General features: G+C 42.7%; 1 protein-coding gene across 1 annotated transcript in view; it reads left to right on the top strand.

Moving 5' to 3' along the window:
- The first annotated feature begins 7,201 nt into the window (after positions 1 to 7,201).
- Positions 7,202 to 14,455, top strand: part of PALMD (palmdelphin) — a 39,673-nt gene continuing 32,419 nt past the window's right edge. The window contains exons 1-2 of the mRNA XM_073356947.1: positions 7,202 to 7,262; positions 7,399 to 7,444. Coding sequence (XP_073213048.1) covers positions 7,400 to 7,444 — 45 coding nt within the window. The 5' untranslated portion in view covers positions 7,202 to 7,262; position 7,399. The remainder of the gene's footprint in view (positions 7,263 to 7,398; positions 7,445 to 14,455) is intronic.

Genomic DNA, 14,455 nt, shown 5'->3' with positions numbered 1-14,455 from the left:
AGAGAAGTTAATCTGCAATGTAACATTTATATATCATCTTTTATCAACTGTGACAAAACATTTTACTATAAAATATGATCAAGATAATCAAAGTTTTAAAATGATCAAAAAAGGCAATGGTAAACAACTGTTTCTTTAGTTTGGTTTAAAAGCTATAACAGATTGGGGGTTATGAATAGAAACAGGAAGGGAGTTCCACCAACAGAAACAATCACTCGGAGCTCTTCCTCCCAAAGATTCAGGGTGTGGGCTTGCTTGGGCAAGCAAGGAAAGCAGGATTTTTTCAAGGGAGCTCAACATGCTGGGTACCAAGTGCTTGACAGTCTGAGCTCTGGAAAAGTCTGACACCAAGGGTGAAATCCTAACCCCGTTGTCATCAATACGAGTTTTTCCATTGACTTCAGTGGAGTCAGGACTTCACCCTTATTACCTAAGAAGGAGCTAGAGAGAGAGATTTAAATTACTATGTAAATTGATGGAAAGCCAATCTAAAGTAATACGTTACATCTACTGGGTACCTTTGAGAATACAGGACTACTGTAGTGTCATTGTAAAATATAATAGGGAACATCTGCAAACAAGTTAACAGTAGCTAAAGGGAGTCAGAGTAAATCTCCCAGCCTGATGATACCATGGGTATGGTTGGAAAACATTCCATTTTCAAAATATGTAATATTACAAGTCAGTAATAAAGTTCATAAACTCTTTAGTCACCACCAGTAACTACCCATGTTATAAGGGTGATATTTAAAAAGCCATGTGTTCCCAGTTCTTCTAATTGTTTTAAAGCTCGCTCATATTTGGGTCCATTTCTTATTATGGAATCCTTTCATGAGCCACTGCCCCTCCCAATCCTGCTCACAGTTTGTAGTCGTTGTGGATACAAGTGTTTTCCAAAGGCAGTATCAAGATCCAGTGAAAATAAACTCCCTTTAATGTGCTGGGTGTTGCTTGTTGGTAACTTCCTCCCATTTTGTATTGTCCCTGTGTTATTTGTTTCCATTCCCTGCATTTAAGATTTTATGTTTTTTTGACTGAATCTTCTCTCATTGCCTAAGTCTGCCAGTGCACCAAATCTCCAATTCATTTGCAGGTTGTTCTGGCCTACTTGTGAAACATCTGTTCCGTGGTGTGCTTGTTGGTCAGAAAGAGCCTCTATAATGCACAAAAAAAGTTCTAGATGGGCTAAAATGAGCAGGGCATATCTCTGGATGAAAACTGACCCATGCCACAACATTCTGAAAGCCAGGGCTGGCTCCAGGCACCAGCTTTCCAAGCAGGTGCTTGGGGTGGCGTTCAGAATGGGGCGACCGTCCGTGTCCCGCAGCGGCAATTTGGTGGCAGCTCCGCCGCTGTGGCAATTCAGCGGCAACAGCTTGGGGTGGCAAAATTGGTCGAGCCGCCCCTGCTGAAAGCACAGCTGGATGAAGCAGCTCAAAGTGCATTTCAGAATACCAGTGAAATTGGTCCTTGACCTTGAAAGACATTCTGGGTAGCCTAAGGGTGTAACTGCTGGATTTCATTCCTCAATGTTGTGAAAGAATACACATAGCTGATGGGCAGATCTCCCCTAGCTTGTTTAGATAAGTGCCCACAAGTTTTTTATGCTTATCTAAGCTTCTTTTGTTTATCATAAATTCACCATGACTTCCAACATTGACAGGGAAAAATAAACAAACAATCTCTCATGAGAATGGTCTTACTTGTTGTATTAGTTATCTTTAAAGAACTAAAATTGCATGCAAGATACCACCTCCTCCTCAATGGTATTACGGCATTCAAGTTCAGCTCAGCCACTCCAGCCAGCAGCCTTCTGGTTTAATTAACAAAAGGTTATGGCAAGGCATTCTCAGTGAAAGAGGCCCATGACTCTAGAATTTATTCCCGCCCCCTTCCCCTCCCCCGCTCTGACAAAAAGACAAACTTAAAGCTACATATAGACAAACTCATGGTGAAGGCAAGTTTACTCTCTTAAAAACAATAATAGCACTTTGCAGGAAAGAGAGACTAGACCCTCAGCTGGTGTAAATTGGACTCTCTCCATTGGATTTTAAAAAAAACAGATGTTAATGGGAGCTTGCCAATTTACACCCACTGCGAATCTGGTCCTATAACTGTAGTCAAACTTCTATTCCCTAACAAACAAAGGGGTTATTACCTGTTGACTAAGAGGAATTGCTTATAACCTCAATAATACAGAATTCTCTTTTGATTTAGTTGAGTGTTTCCCTTCAGACTGAAACTGCAATTTCAGTTTTCAGGGCCCATTTCTATTTTCAGTTATGCTGGATTACACAGTTTAACACTATTTTTTACAATTACCATTAAAAGACATAAGCAAGGATATGGAAAAGTGGGTGAAGGGACAGCTGGTGCAGTTCTGATGTGGCATGATTTTTCTGTGCTGCTCTTTAGAATTTGCTTTCAGGAGCACAAATCTCAGAAACAAGATCCATATTCATTTCCAGCTGTGAATGTGTGTCTTCAGGCCCACTTGTGAACTTTTATCACAATGTTCTATTCCCCTAAATTCTCACCCACTTCATTACATGACTATATAATGCAATTGTTTCACCATTTGGATACACATTAGGCGATCTGACTCCTACATTAGGAATCCATGGCAAAATGGAAACAAATGAATAAAGGGGATGAACACAAAAGAATGTGGTTTCCATGACAGATCAAGTGGCACAACCATCCTTTTCCAAGTAACTCAAAATATCAGTCCATCCAAAGTAGAAATATACATTACATTACCACCCACCATAAAAAAGATAAGTTAAATACACTTTTCCACTTGAAGATTTTTTTTCCTTTTAATTTGTGGACTAGGTAAGATATTTCCAAAGGAAACTATTTTAGCTGTCAGCTTTCAGAAATCTTGCAGACTGAAAGCACAGCTGTTTGGATCCACTGATTTGACAATAAGTAATGTCTTAGTTACTGCACTGTCATTGGTGAAACAGGCTTAAGGGCAGACAAAGTGACAGCTGGCCCATTTCTTCTTTTGCCATGTAAATCCAGTTTAGAATAGGATTAACATAATGGAAAATAACCCAGCGGCTGAACCAAAAATTCTACCTAGCAACAGGTTAATTGAGAAACACACTTTAAATACTTTCATAATAATGGGCACTTACAGAGCCCAGTAGCATTACTCATACTTGCCTTTCCTTTTTAGAGTAACCATGAACTCTGCAACATAGATGAGGGAAAGAAAACATTAACTCTTAGAAGTACTCTTTAATAAATCCCACCTGTAGACTAAGTGATTTAGGAACTTACTTCCTGTTGAAAGTCATTTGGACTTAGGCACTTTAAGAAATGTTACCATACATCGATAGCATCTACTATAGCTGAAGTTTGAATGATACTGGTAGACACCAAAGGAAGTCTCATCTAGCTCCTTTCAGCTGGAGGTATGGAAGATAGAGAACACCTGATTCTGTTCCCACACACCTTGGGCAGTCATTTACATCAGTGCTAAGTATAAAATGCTCCCAAATCCAAGTGGCAGGATTTTACACCCACTATGCAAAGGACATTCAACATGGATTCATCAAGGGCAAGTTATGCCTGACCAACCTAGTTGCCTTCTATGATGAGATAACTGGCTCTGTGGATATGGGGAAAGCGGTGGATGTATTGTATCTTGACTTTAGCAAAGCTTTTGATACGTCTCCCACAGTATTCTTGCCAGCAAGTTGAAAAAGTATGGATGGGATGAATGAACTATAAGGTGGATAGAAAGCTGGCTAGATTGTCGGGCTCAATGGGTAGTGATCAACAGCTCAATGTCTAGTTGGCAGCTGGTATCAAGCGGAGTGCCCAGGGGTCAGTCCTGCCAGTTTTGTTCAACATCTTTATTAATGATCTGGATGATGGGATTAATTGCACCCTCAGCAAGTTCACAGGTGACAGCTGGGGGGAGAAGTAGATATGCTGGAGGGTAGGGATAGGTTCCAGAGTGACCTAGACAAATTGGAGGATTGGGCCAAAAGAAATCTGATGGAGGTTCAACAAGGACAAGTGCAGAGTCCTGCACTTAGGAAGAAAGAATCCCATGCACCGCTACAGGCTGGGGACCGACTGGCTAGGCAGCAGTTCTGCAGAAAAGGACCTGGGGATTACAGTGGACGAGAAGCTGGATATGAGTCAGCAATGTGCCCTCATTGCCAAGAAGGCCAATGGCATATTGGGCTGTATTAGTAGGGGCATTGCCAGCAGATTGAGAGAAGTGATTATTCCCCTCTATTCGGCACTGGTGAGGCCACACCTGGAGTATTGCATCCAGTTTTGGGGCCCCAACTACAGAAAGGATGTGGACAAATTGGAGAGAGTCCAGCAGAGGGCAACAAAAATAATTAGAGGGCTGGGGCACATGACTTACAAGGAGAGGCTGAGGGAACTGGGCTTATTTAGTCTGCAGAAGAGAAGAGTGAGGGGGGATTTGAGAGCAGCCTTCAACTACCTGAAGGAGGGTTCCAAAGAGGATGGAGCTAGGCTGTTCTCATTGGTGGCAGATGACAGAACAAGAAGCAATGGTCTCAGGTTGCACTGGAGGAGGTCTAGGTTGGATATTAGGAAACACTATTTCACTAGGAGTGTGAAGCACTGGAATGGGTTACCTAGGGAAGTGGTGGAATATCCATCCTTAGAAGTTTTTAAGGCCTGGCTTGACAAAGCCTTGGTTGGGATGATTTAGCTGGTGTTGGTCCTGCCTTGAGCAGGGGATTGGACTAGATGACCTCCTGAGGTCTCTTCCAACCCTAATATTCAATGACTTCACAAGGGTGCAGATTAAGGGTGAATCAGGGCTAATAACTTGGATAGAATGGGGGCTTCTCAGAGCTACTCCTTCTCCAGAAAAAGATTGCTTATAGATTTAGAAACATTAAAATCTTTGTCTTGAGCTGAATTACTACACACATCTAGCTGAATCACTGCACACACAAGTTGTCTGCCCAGATGTAATTACTATTTTGGGGCTCCACTGGGCCTAGTTCTCCAATGCCTTGCACCTTGTGTAGTCATTTACACCTCTCCAGAGTGAGTGTTACCAAACCAGTTCAGAATGGTAGCATTTTGTACATTCTTTCCATAGGTGTGAATGATTACAAGAGGTGCAAGATAATTGAATTCAAGGGGCTATTTGGACTCAAGTTTGAACCCATACTGGTTTTACATCCATGGAATTCCACCGATGACAGAGCAGAATTTGGCCCCAAACCTGCTTCTTTATTTTGGTCATTAGCATTCATCTCCTTTAGGAATAGGTTAGGTTCTAAAGCTCAAGTAAGTATCCAAAACTTAAGACAATTCCTATAGATTCATTAGGCCAGAAGGGATCTCTGATCATTTATAGATTTTAATAAGGATGAAACAAGTAGGAGTCTATGAAAAAGTAATAGGTTCTATAGAAGTATATCATGTTACAGAAAATAATTGTCTCACTATAGGACTCTATAACAGGGATATTATTAAATTCTATGGGTATAGTTAAAAAGTTGTTTTCTTTTAAATCCATAAGGGAATGTTTATCTGGACATATCCAAACTTCCATGGGCTACCACACTTGCACAATCAGGCTCTTCTGATAGCTCGGTACTTCAGGCTTTGAACAGCAAACTTCGCTTTTCTTGTGGTATTTTTAATTTTAGGTGCTGACCCAAACCAGGAAGAGCAGAACATGTTAATAGTGAAACAAATTAGTTCTCTCATCACACAATGAACATGGGTTAATTTCAAGTTTTGAACAAGAGTTCAAGGTGGATCTTGAAGACATTAATGCATCCCTAATCTCTGCCTGAAGGGAAGCGTACTGCTTAGATGCATGGGCAAATGATGGCATAGCATAAATATGGGATATGCCATTAAATATTGAATCATAGCAGGATCTGTCGAGGGAAGATTCACTCACTGGATAGATCACTTGTAAGTTGTCAATTCTGTTACATCTCAGCATTTGTGAGGAGCTGGTCTATACCCATTATGGTGATGTACTGCTAGTTATGTAGGTGGGCAGCTTTTGGACCCAGCCAGGGGAATAAAAAGTGTTAACTCAGCAGCCTGAGACAAAGGGGGTAGGATTGGAAGCGGCTTGGAGCAAGGTACTGGTGGTGATGACTCAGAATGGAACATGGAGGGAGGGAAAGATAGTGAAATACCAAGGTACTTGCTGGACGTTTTTACATCTGTAAAGAGAGACGATCAGTGGCACTGAGGCAGGTTTGGTGCTCTGCCTTGCCTATGGCTATCAACCCTGGCACAGGGGGGCATAAAAACATACACACCTACCATTCACAGCATGAGAGGTTAGAGCAACAGGCAAATAGTCTCATCCATCTCTCCTTAGCATAGGTGAAAGTCATTTCCTTGCACTAACTCATTACATGTGAAGTAATCCCATGATTTGAATCACAGTCTATTTAGTGTCTGTGCATTAAGTGTAAAAAGAGTGGAGACACCGACAGATCCCTGCATACACCGTATTTGCAGAGATTACAGTTACACTGCTGAGGTCTGAAGCGCTTCCAGACTCAAGTTCCATCTTATGTATACCCAGCTTCAGCTTTTACACATGTGCTGGGATTTTTTCAGTGAGTGGATTTTATTTGAGGCAGTTCCACCCATTCTGCAGGTTTCCTTGTGTGATTTAGAAGGCTCGCTCCCACTCATGTAACCAGAAAGGTGAAAATGTACACCATCCCTTAAGCAGCATAATACCAAGTTCCAAAGCACATGACAGATATACACATCTCATTCCAGTCAGCTGAATAGCCACCCACTATGAGAGCTCTGTTAGAACACAAGCAGTAGAATTGCAAAAGGCATACTAGTAATGTTCAAGTAGAGAGTCTGACCCTGTAGTTCTTATCCAGGTTGTTGAAGCCTCTGAGAATCTGACTCCTTTACTATGTACAATTATTGGTGCTCTCAAGTCCGCAGCATATTGCTTTAAACTTTTTTCATTAAAGACATACATATGAGGAAAAGTGGCATGTGTCTGAGTGCATTTGTGCCATGTTCCTGGAAATTGTGCTTTGGACATGAAATAGTTAAAGAAACTATGGCCAGCTAACTGTGCACATTAAAACAAAGAGTTGGCAGCTTCTGAAGGAAAAGGGCTTGTGCTCCACTGTTCAAACTTGTCTGTCAGCTCATGCCAGCATTCTCCACGGCTGCCTCCCCACCGCACCCTCATTACATGTGGTCTGCCTCGGCTGATCTGCTCATCTGTTCAGAGACTCGTCGGATAAGTCAGGCATTCTCCCTTCTCTCTGCTGTGGAATTGGATCACAAACCACCCCGCTTTTCTTGAAACCCTCACAGGTGGCTCTTTGCCTGTGGTATCATTTCTTCTCCCTTCACCGCTTGTCTGTTTTTAATTTCCAGAATGGAAGAAGCTGAACTGCTGAAGGAAAGATTCCAGGCCATAACAGTAAGTGCTTACAGTTATAACTCATGAGGATAGTCTTCGAAAAAGCAATGTATTAATGCAGTACTGTATGTTTTCTGAAGAATCATTTGTTCCATAAAGGAACAAGAAAAGGCATCTATTTCTGCTTGAAATGGTTACTTTTCCTTTATTTTTCTTTGTAGGTTATACGCTGTGATACAGTAAATTTTATTATGGTTTAATAGGTTTGAAGACTAAAGCCAGTGCACTGAAGTCATTATTATACCTCATATCATACATACATACATAATGCTATCTTCATATCAGAGTGTGTGTGTGTTTGAAGGACGCCAGGTCAAAAAGCAGGTCTTCTTGAGCTAGAAGCTCTGCAACTGATAAATTACCATATTTCACAGGCAAAAAGTAACACTGCAGGATTTCTAATTTCTGCAAATGTTAAAGCTTAAGTTATAAAAGTCAGAAGGAAGAGCATGGGCTGACTGAATTCTAAGCTATCAGCTTTCTGTAGAACAACAGATTGAGGGATATTTATAAAGAATGTAATGTATGCCAAAGACTGTAGAAGACACCTTCATTCCTGCTCTAAACAGAATTCTGCTTTGAAAGTCTGAACTTTTTTTTTTTTGGGGGGGGGGGGGGGGGAAGGGACTTTTTGATCTCTTTAAAACAAGGAGCATAGATGGCGAAAGTTAATGTAACAAAAAAAAGTCACTCAAATCTACAGGACCCTGATTTAACCCCCAACAAAATCAATTAGATTAGAGAAGGGTTAAATTGGGGCAGACTTCAGCTCTGGGTGAGAAAAAAGAAAAGAAAATCTGTAGTAGGATAGTTCAGATTTGATTAATTACAGGCAACCTTTAAGCCAGTGCCTTTATTTTCAAGGTCCCCCCCACACACACACACACACGCTCTCGCTCTCTCCATATGGTGGGTTAGTATTACATGATCTTGCAATTAGCTGACAAAGATTATATAGCCTGGATAAATAGCCAATGGCATTAAAAAACCTGACCAGCACTAAGCACATCATGGATAAACATGAAGGATCCTCGATGGAAATACTGATAAAGAGTTGAACTGGAGTTTGTTTTTACTTGTTGCATCTTAAAACACCACCCATCTACTAGACACTAGGTGGAAGCACAGCAAACAGCATATTCATTTAAGGCCTGATCAATTCCCCCCTAAGATCTTTGGATGCGTTTTCATTAATTTTAATGGGGTCTAGACCAGGCTCAAGCTGCAACCTGGTTTTCAGTGCACAGCCTCAAAGCTGAGAAGTTTTTTAGAGGGTTATCAGATGGAATAGCTGGAAGGGGTTGCACTTTTCTCTCTCCACACAAACACTTGAGAAGCAGTTTTTAAAGACTTGTGACCGCTTCCTATATCCTCTGCTGCCTATTATAAGGCATGGGGAGTCAGGCTTGGGGTTTTAGCCAGGTTCTTATATATTGCACTTGCTGCCTGAAGCAAATACTTTCCCCTAACTGTAGAATCTGTAATATTTGCCATAGCAAACTCAAACTAAGACAAAAACCAGGGCTAAGTCCTCCCTTCCATGGGAAAAGGTCCTGGTGATGTCAAGGAATTATGACGTGATTGGAATAACAGAGACTTGGTGGGATAACTCACATGACTGGAGTACTGTCATGGATGGTTATAAACTGTTCAGGAAGGACAGGCAGGGCAGAAAAGGTGGGGGAGTAGCACTGTATGTAAGGGAGCAGTATGACTGCTCAGAGCTCCGGTACGAAACTGCAGGAAAACCTGAGTGTCTCTGGATTAAGTTTAGAAGTGTGAGCAACAAGAGTGATGTAGTGGTGGGAGTCTGCTATAGACCACCGGACCAGGGGGATGAGGTGGATGAGGCTTTCTTCCGGCAACTCGCAGAAGCTACTAGATCGCACGCCCTGGTTCTCATGGGTGACTTTAATTTTCCTGATATCTGCTGGGAGAGCAATACAGCAGTGCATAGACAATCCAGGAAGTTTTTGGAAAGCGTAGGGGACAATTTCCTGGTGCAAGAGCTAGAGGAGCCAACTGCGGGGGAGCTTTTCTTGACCTGCTGCTCACAAACAGGGAAGAATTAGTGGGGGAAGCAAAAGTGGATGGGAATCTGGGAGGCAGTGACCATGAGTTGGTTGAGTTCAGGATCCTGACACAGGGAAGAAAGGTAAGCAGCAGGATACGGACTCTGGACTTCAGGAAAGCAGATTTCGACTCCCTCAGGGAACGGATGGGTAGGATCCCCTGGGGGACTAACATGAAGGGGAAAGGAGTCCAGGAGAGCTGGCTGTATTTCAAGGAATCCCTGTTGAGGTTACAGGTTATGTGTTGAAAGAATAGTAAATATGGCAGGCGACCAGCTTGGCTTAACGGTGAAATCCTAGCGGATCTTAAACATAAAAAAGAAGCTTACAAGAAGTCGAAGGTTGGACATATGACCAGGGAAGAGTATAAAAATATTGCTCGGGTATGTAGGAATGAAATCAGGAGGGCCAAATTGCACCTGGAGCTGCAGCTAGCAAGAGATGTCAAGAGTAACAAGAAGGGTTTCTTCAGGCATGTTGGCAACAAGAAGAAAGCCAAGGAAAGTGTGGGCCCCTTACTGAATGAGGGAGGCAACCTACTGACAGAGGATGTGGAAAAAGCTAATGTGCTCAATGCTTTTTTTGCCTCTATCTTCACTAACAAGGACAGCTCCCAGACTGCTGCGCTGGGCATCACAACATGGGGAGTAGATGGCCAGCCCTCTGTGGAGAAAGAGGTGGTTAGGGACTATTTAGAAAAGCTGGACGTGCACAAATCCATGGGGCCGGACCAGTTGCATCCGAGAGTGCTAAAGGAATTGGCGGCTGTGATTGCAGAGCCATTGGCCATTATCTTTGAAAACTCGTGGCGAACGGGGGAAGTCCCGGATGACTGGAAAAAGGCTAATGTAGTGCCAATCTTTAAAAAAGGGAAGAAGGAGGATCCTGGGAACTACAGGCCAGTCAGCCTCACTTCAGTCCCCAGAAAAATCATGGAGCAGGTCCTCAAAGACTCAATCCTGAAGCACTTACATGAGAGGAAAGTGATCAGGAAGAGTCAGCATGGATTCACCAAGGGAAGGTCATGCCTGATTAATCTAATCGCCTTCTGTGATGAGATTACTGGTTCTGTGGATGAAGGGAAAGCAGTGGATGTACTGTTTCTTGACTTTAGCAAAGCTTTTGACATGGTCTCCCACAGTATTCTTGTCAGCAAGTTAAAGAAGTATGGGCTGGATGAATGCACTATAAGGTGGGTAGAAAGTTGGCTAGATTGTCGGGCTCAATGGGTAGTGATCAATGGCTCCATGTCTAGTTGGCAGCCGGTGTCAAGTGGAGTGCCCCAGGGGTCAGTCCTGCGGCCGGTTTTGTTCAATATCTTCATAAATGATCTGGAGGATGGTGTGGATTGCACTCTCAGCAAATTTGCGGAGGATACTAAACTGGGAGGAGTGGTAGATACGCAGGAGGGCAGGGATAGAATACAGAGGGACCTAGACAAATTGGAGGATTGGGCCAAAAGAAATCTGATGAGGTTCAATAAGGATAAGTGCAGGGTCCTGCACTTAGGACGGAAGAACCCAATGCACAGCTACGGACTAGGGACCGAATGGCTAGGCAGCAGTTCTGCGGAAAAGGACCTAGGAGTGACAGTGGACGAGAAGCTGGATATGAGTCAGCAGTGTGCCCTTGTTGCCAAGAAGGCCAATGGCATTTTGGGATGTATAAGTAGGGGCATAGCAAGCAGATCGAGGGACGTGATCGTTCCCCTCTATTCGACATTGGTGAGGCCTCATCTGGAGTACTGTGTCCAGTTTTGGGCCCCACACTACAAGAAGGATGTGGATAAATTGGAGAGAGTCCAGTGAAGGGCAACAAAAATGATTAGGGGTATGGAACACATGACTTATGAGGAGAGGCTGAGGGAACTGGGATTGTTTAGTCTGCAGAAGAGAAGAATGAGGGGGGATTTGATAGCTGCTTTCAACTACCTGAGAGGTGGTTCCAGAGAGGATAGTTCTAGACTATTCTCAGTGGTAGAAGAGGACAGGACAAGGAGTAATAGTCTCAAGTTGCAGTGGGGGAGGTTTAGGTTGGATATTAGGAAAAACTTTTTCACTAGGAGGGTGGTGAAATACTGGAATGCGTTACCTAGGGAGGTGGTAGAATCTCCTTCCTTAGAAGTTTTAAGTTCAGGCTTGACAAAGCCCTGGCTGGGATGATTTAATTGGGGATTGGTCCTGCTGTGAGCAGGGGGTTGGACTAGATGACCTCCTGAGGTCCCTTCCAACCCTGATATTCTATGGTTCTATGAAAAGCAGTAGTGGAAGTACTTGGGAACAGTTCTAGATCACAGTGTTTCCTTGGCCTCATCCCATTAGGGTGACATTTCCCTCCCTGCAGAAGAGATGAGGGTGTGTCCTTAAAAGGCTATTGTCTACTTGGATGAACAACAAGCACTCCCAGGAATCCTTGTAAAAGCAAAGGTGCACAGGCTGGCTGGTTTGCTGTTCTGATAGCTCTAACAATACGGACCCTCTGCTGGGGGACCTCACAGACAGGAGAAGAAGATGGAACTGCTGGGAATGAAAGACTATGGGTGCATTAGGACTTCTGTGTCAGATAACGTTGATAGGTCTGTATTTTCTTATGAAGTATACTTCTCCAGCTCTGGTGGAGAGTGCTAAACATTGGCTCCACCCTACCAAAGATACACATTCACAAGCAGTGGAACCACAAAACCATATACAGTTAGCCTGGATTAGAAATTGGAAGATCCATGATGTGAGACTGCTGTCTCTTCCCTTCCCCTCCCACAGGGTTTGCACAGATTCCTCCCCTCCGCACATGAATTTTGAAGGGCCTAAGGTGACCCTGAGTATTTAGTTAGGCAAGACTCCCATAGACTACAATGGGAGTAAAAAATTAAGGCACTGGGCCATGTCCCACTTTGGTATATGGATGAGAGAAAGGGGCGTAGGTGCCTCTTCACCCTCACACAAACAGGGCAGCTCTCTCTCCCCATTATGAAGAGTGCTAAGAGGAGTCTTGCCTGTAAGCCTCATCTTCAAGGAGTGTCCATACCCAGCTGACTAATACTTAACATTCATTCAAAAAAAAAATAAAATAAAGGAGTACTTGTGGCACCTTAGAGACTAACACATTTATCTGAGCATAAGCTTTCGTGAGCTACAGCTCACTTCATCGGATACATGCAGTGGGAAAATTTCCCACTGTATACATTCGATGAAGTGAGAAAATTTCCCACTGTATACATTCGATGAAGTGAGCTGTAGCTCACGAAAACTTATGCTCTAATAAATGTGTTAGTCTTTAAGGTGCCACAAGTACTCCTTTTCTTTTTACGGATACAGACTAACATGGCTGCTACTCTGAAACCTAACATTCATTCAGTTATTTAAAATGTTCAAACCGCTGTGCAGACCCTGTACAGACAGCAGTAAGATCTAGACAATGCACAGCAAAGTGCAGCTTAGGGAATGCCCCAACCTGCTTTAAATCCTTTCATGACTAGCAGGCTGCACATGTACTCAGACTGTGTGTGGAATTTGGCCCACTGTGTTCAACAATCAATTTCAGACGAAGTGCTGTCCATACAGCACCAAAAATTTTTTTTACTTTACTTAGTTAATGGGTAGTTACTTAGGGAGGTGTTAGCAAAAGCCACAGATATTATGAAGGATGCAAGTACAAAACCTGAAGATGAAGCAGAGCATAGGAGGAAACATGGGGGTAAAGTAAAATAAATGTGCGAGGAGTTCGCTTAAAAAAAAAATGATTCCTTCTTTTAATGTTGTACATTGATCTCATTTTCAGTTGGATTGGTTTTTTTTTTGTTGTTTGTTTCTTTATTCTACTTTTATCCCTTTAGGATTGCCTTTTTGTATAGTATTCTTATACACTACTCTGTAACTAACTACTGTGTTAGTTTGGATACAGTACAGAAAAATGGTTCAAGAGGAAATTATTGTTATCGCAGGATTTTTGTCATTTTGAAAGTGTATTTGCTGCCTGATTGTTTACTTTGACCTCTTAATGCTAAAATAAGATTTTTTTTTAAGTGAGTATGTGGACTCCCAGGGCATCTTTCATAATTTACTATTTGTACCAAAGTTAGCACTGGTATATTTTAGCATAAACTTAAGCTGGGTGCATTCTCTGGCTTAAAGTGTGACTATCAAGAAAACACGTTCCTTAGAAAATGGACCAGCCTGAAAATGTGTGTAGTCAGTCAGTTCAATGATGACGTTTTCAGAATCCACAAAAAGAGAGAGCCTGGAGTGACTCTGAAGTCCAAAGCATGATGCGCATGCTCATGAGCAGATTGGGCAGACAAAGTCATCGGTGAGCACCTTGGTAACTATAGCAGTAGTAACAGGTTTCAGAGTAGCAGCCGTGGTAGTCTGTATTCGCAAAAAGAAAAGGAGTACTTGTGGCACCTTAGAGACTAACCAATTTATCTGAGCATAAGCTTTCGTGAGCTACAGCTCACTTCATCGGATGCATCCAATGAAGTGAGCTGTAGCTCACGAAAGCTTATGCTCAGATAAATTGGTTAGTCTCTAAGGTGCCACAAGTACTCCTTTTCTTATAGCAGTAGTATGATGCTTTTACCTTGCAGCTAATAATCTATTATTGATGTCCTCTTCAAAGGCTTGGAAAGCTCTGAGTGTTGTGTGCTGATCTATTTAATGCAGCCTTCTCAAGATCATCCAGTTTTATTGCACCAAAGTGTATGCTGTTCTTGATGCTGTCCTTGTAGTACTTTCTGGGGCAGCCTTGAGTCCAGTGTCCTTGTGCCAATTCTCCATAGAAAATTTTTCTGGGGAGTCGATATTCAGGCATCCTAATGAGGTGTCCAACCCAGCGTAATTGGGCTTTTCTCAGCATGGCCTAGATGCTTATGGCATTTGACTTTTGGAGAACCTCCAGGTTGATAATTTTGTCCTGCCAGCAGATCCCCATAATGATGAGCAGA

Source organism: Lepidochelys kempii, chromosome 8 (assembly GCF_965140265.1).
Source record: "Lepidochelys kempii isolate rLepKem1 chromosome 8, rLepKem1.hap2, whole genome shotgun sequence".
NCBI classification, from domain to species: Eukaryota; Metazoa; Chordata; order Testudines; family Cheloniidae; genus Lepidochelys; species Lepidochelys kempii.
Note: the sequence above shows the minus strand (reverse complement) of the source record. Positions and strands in the feature narration are given on the sequence as shown.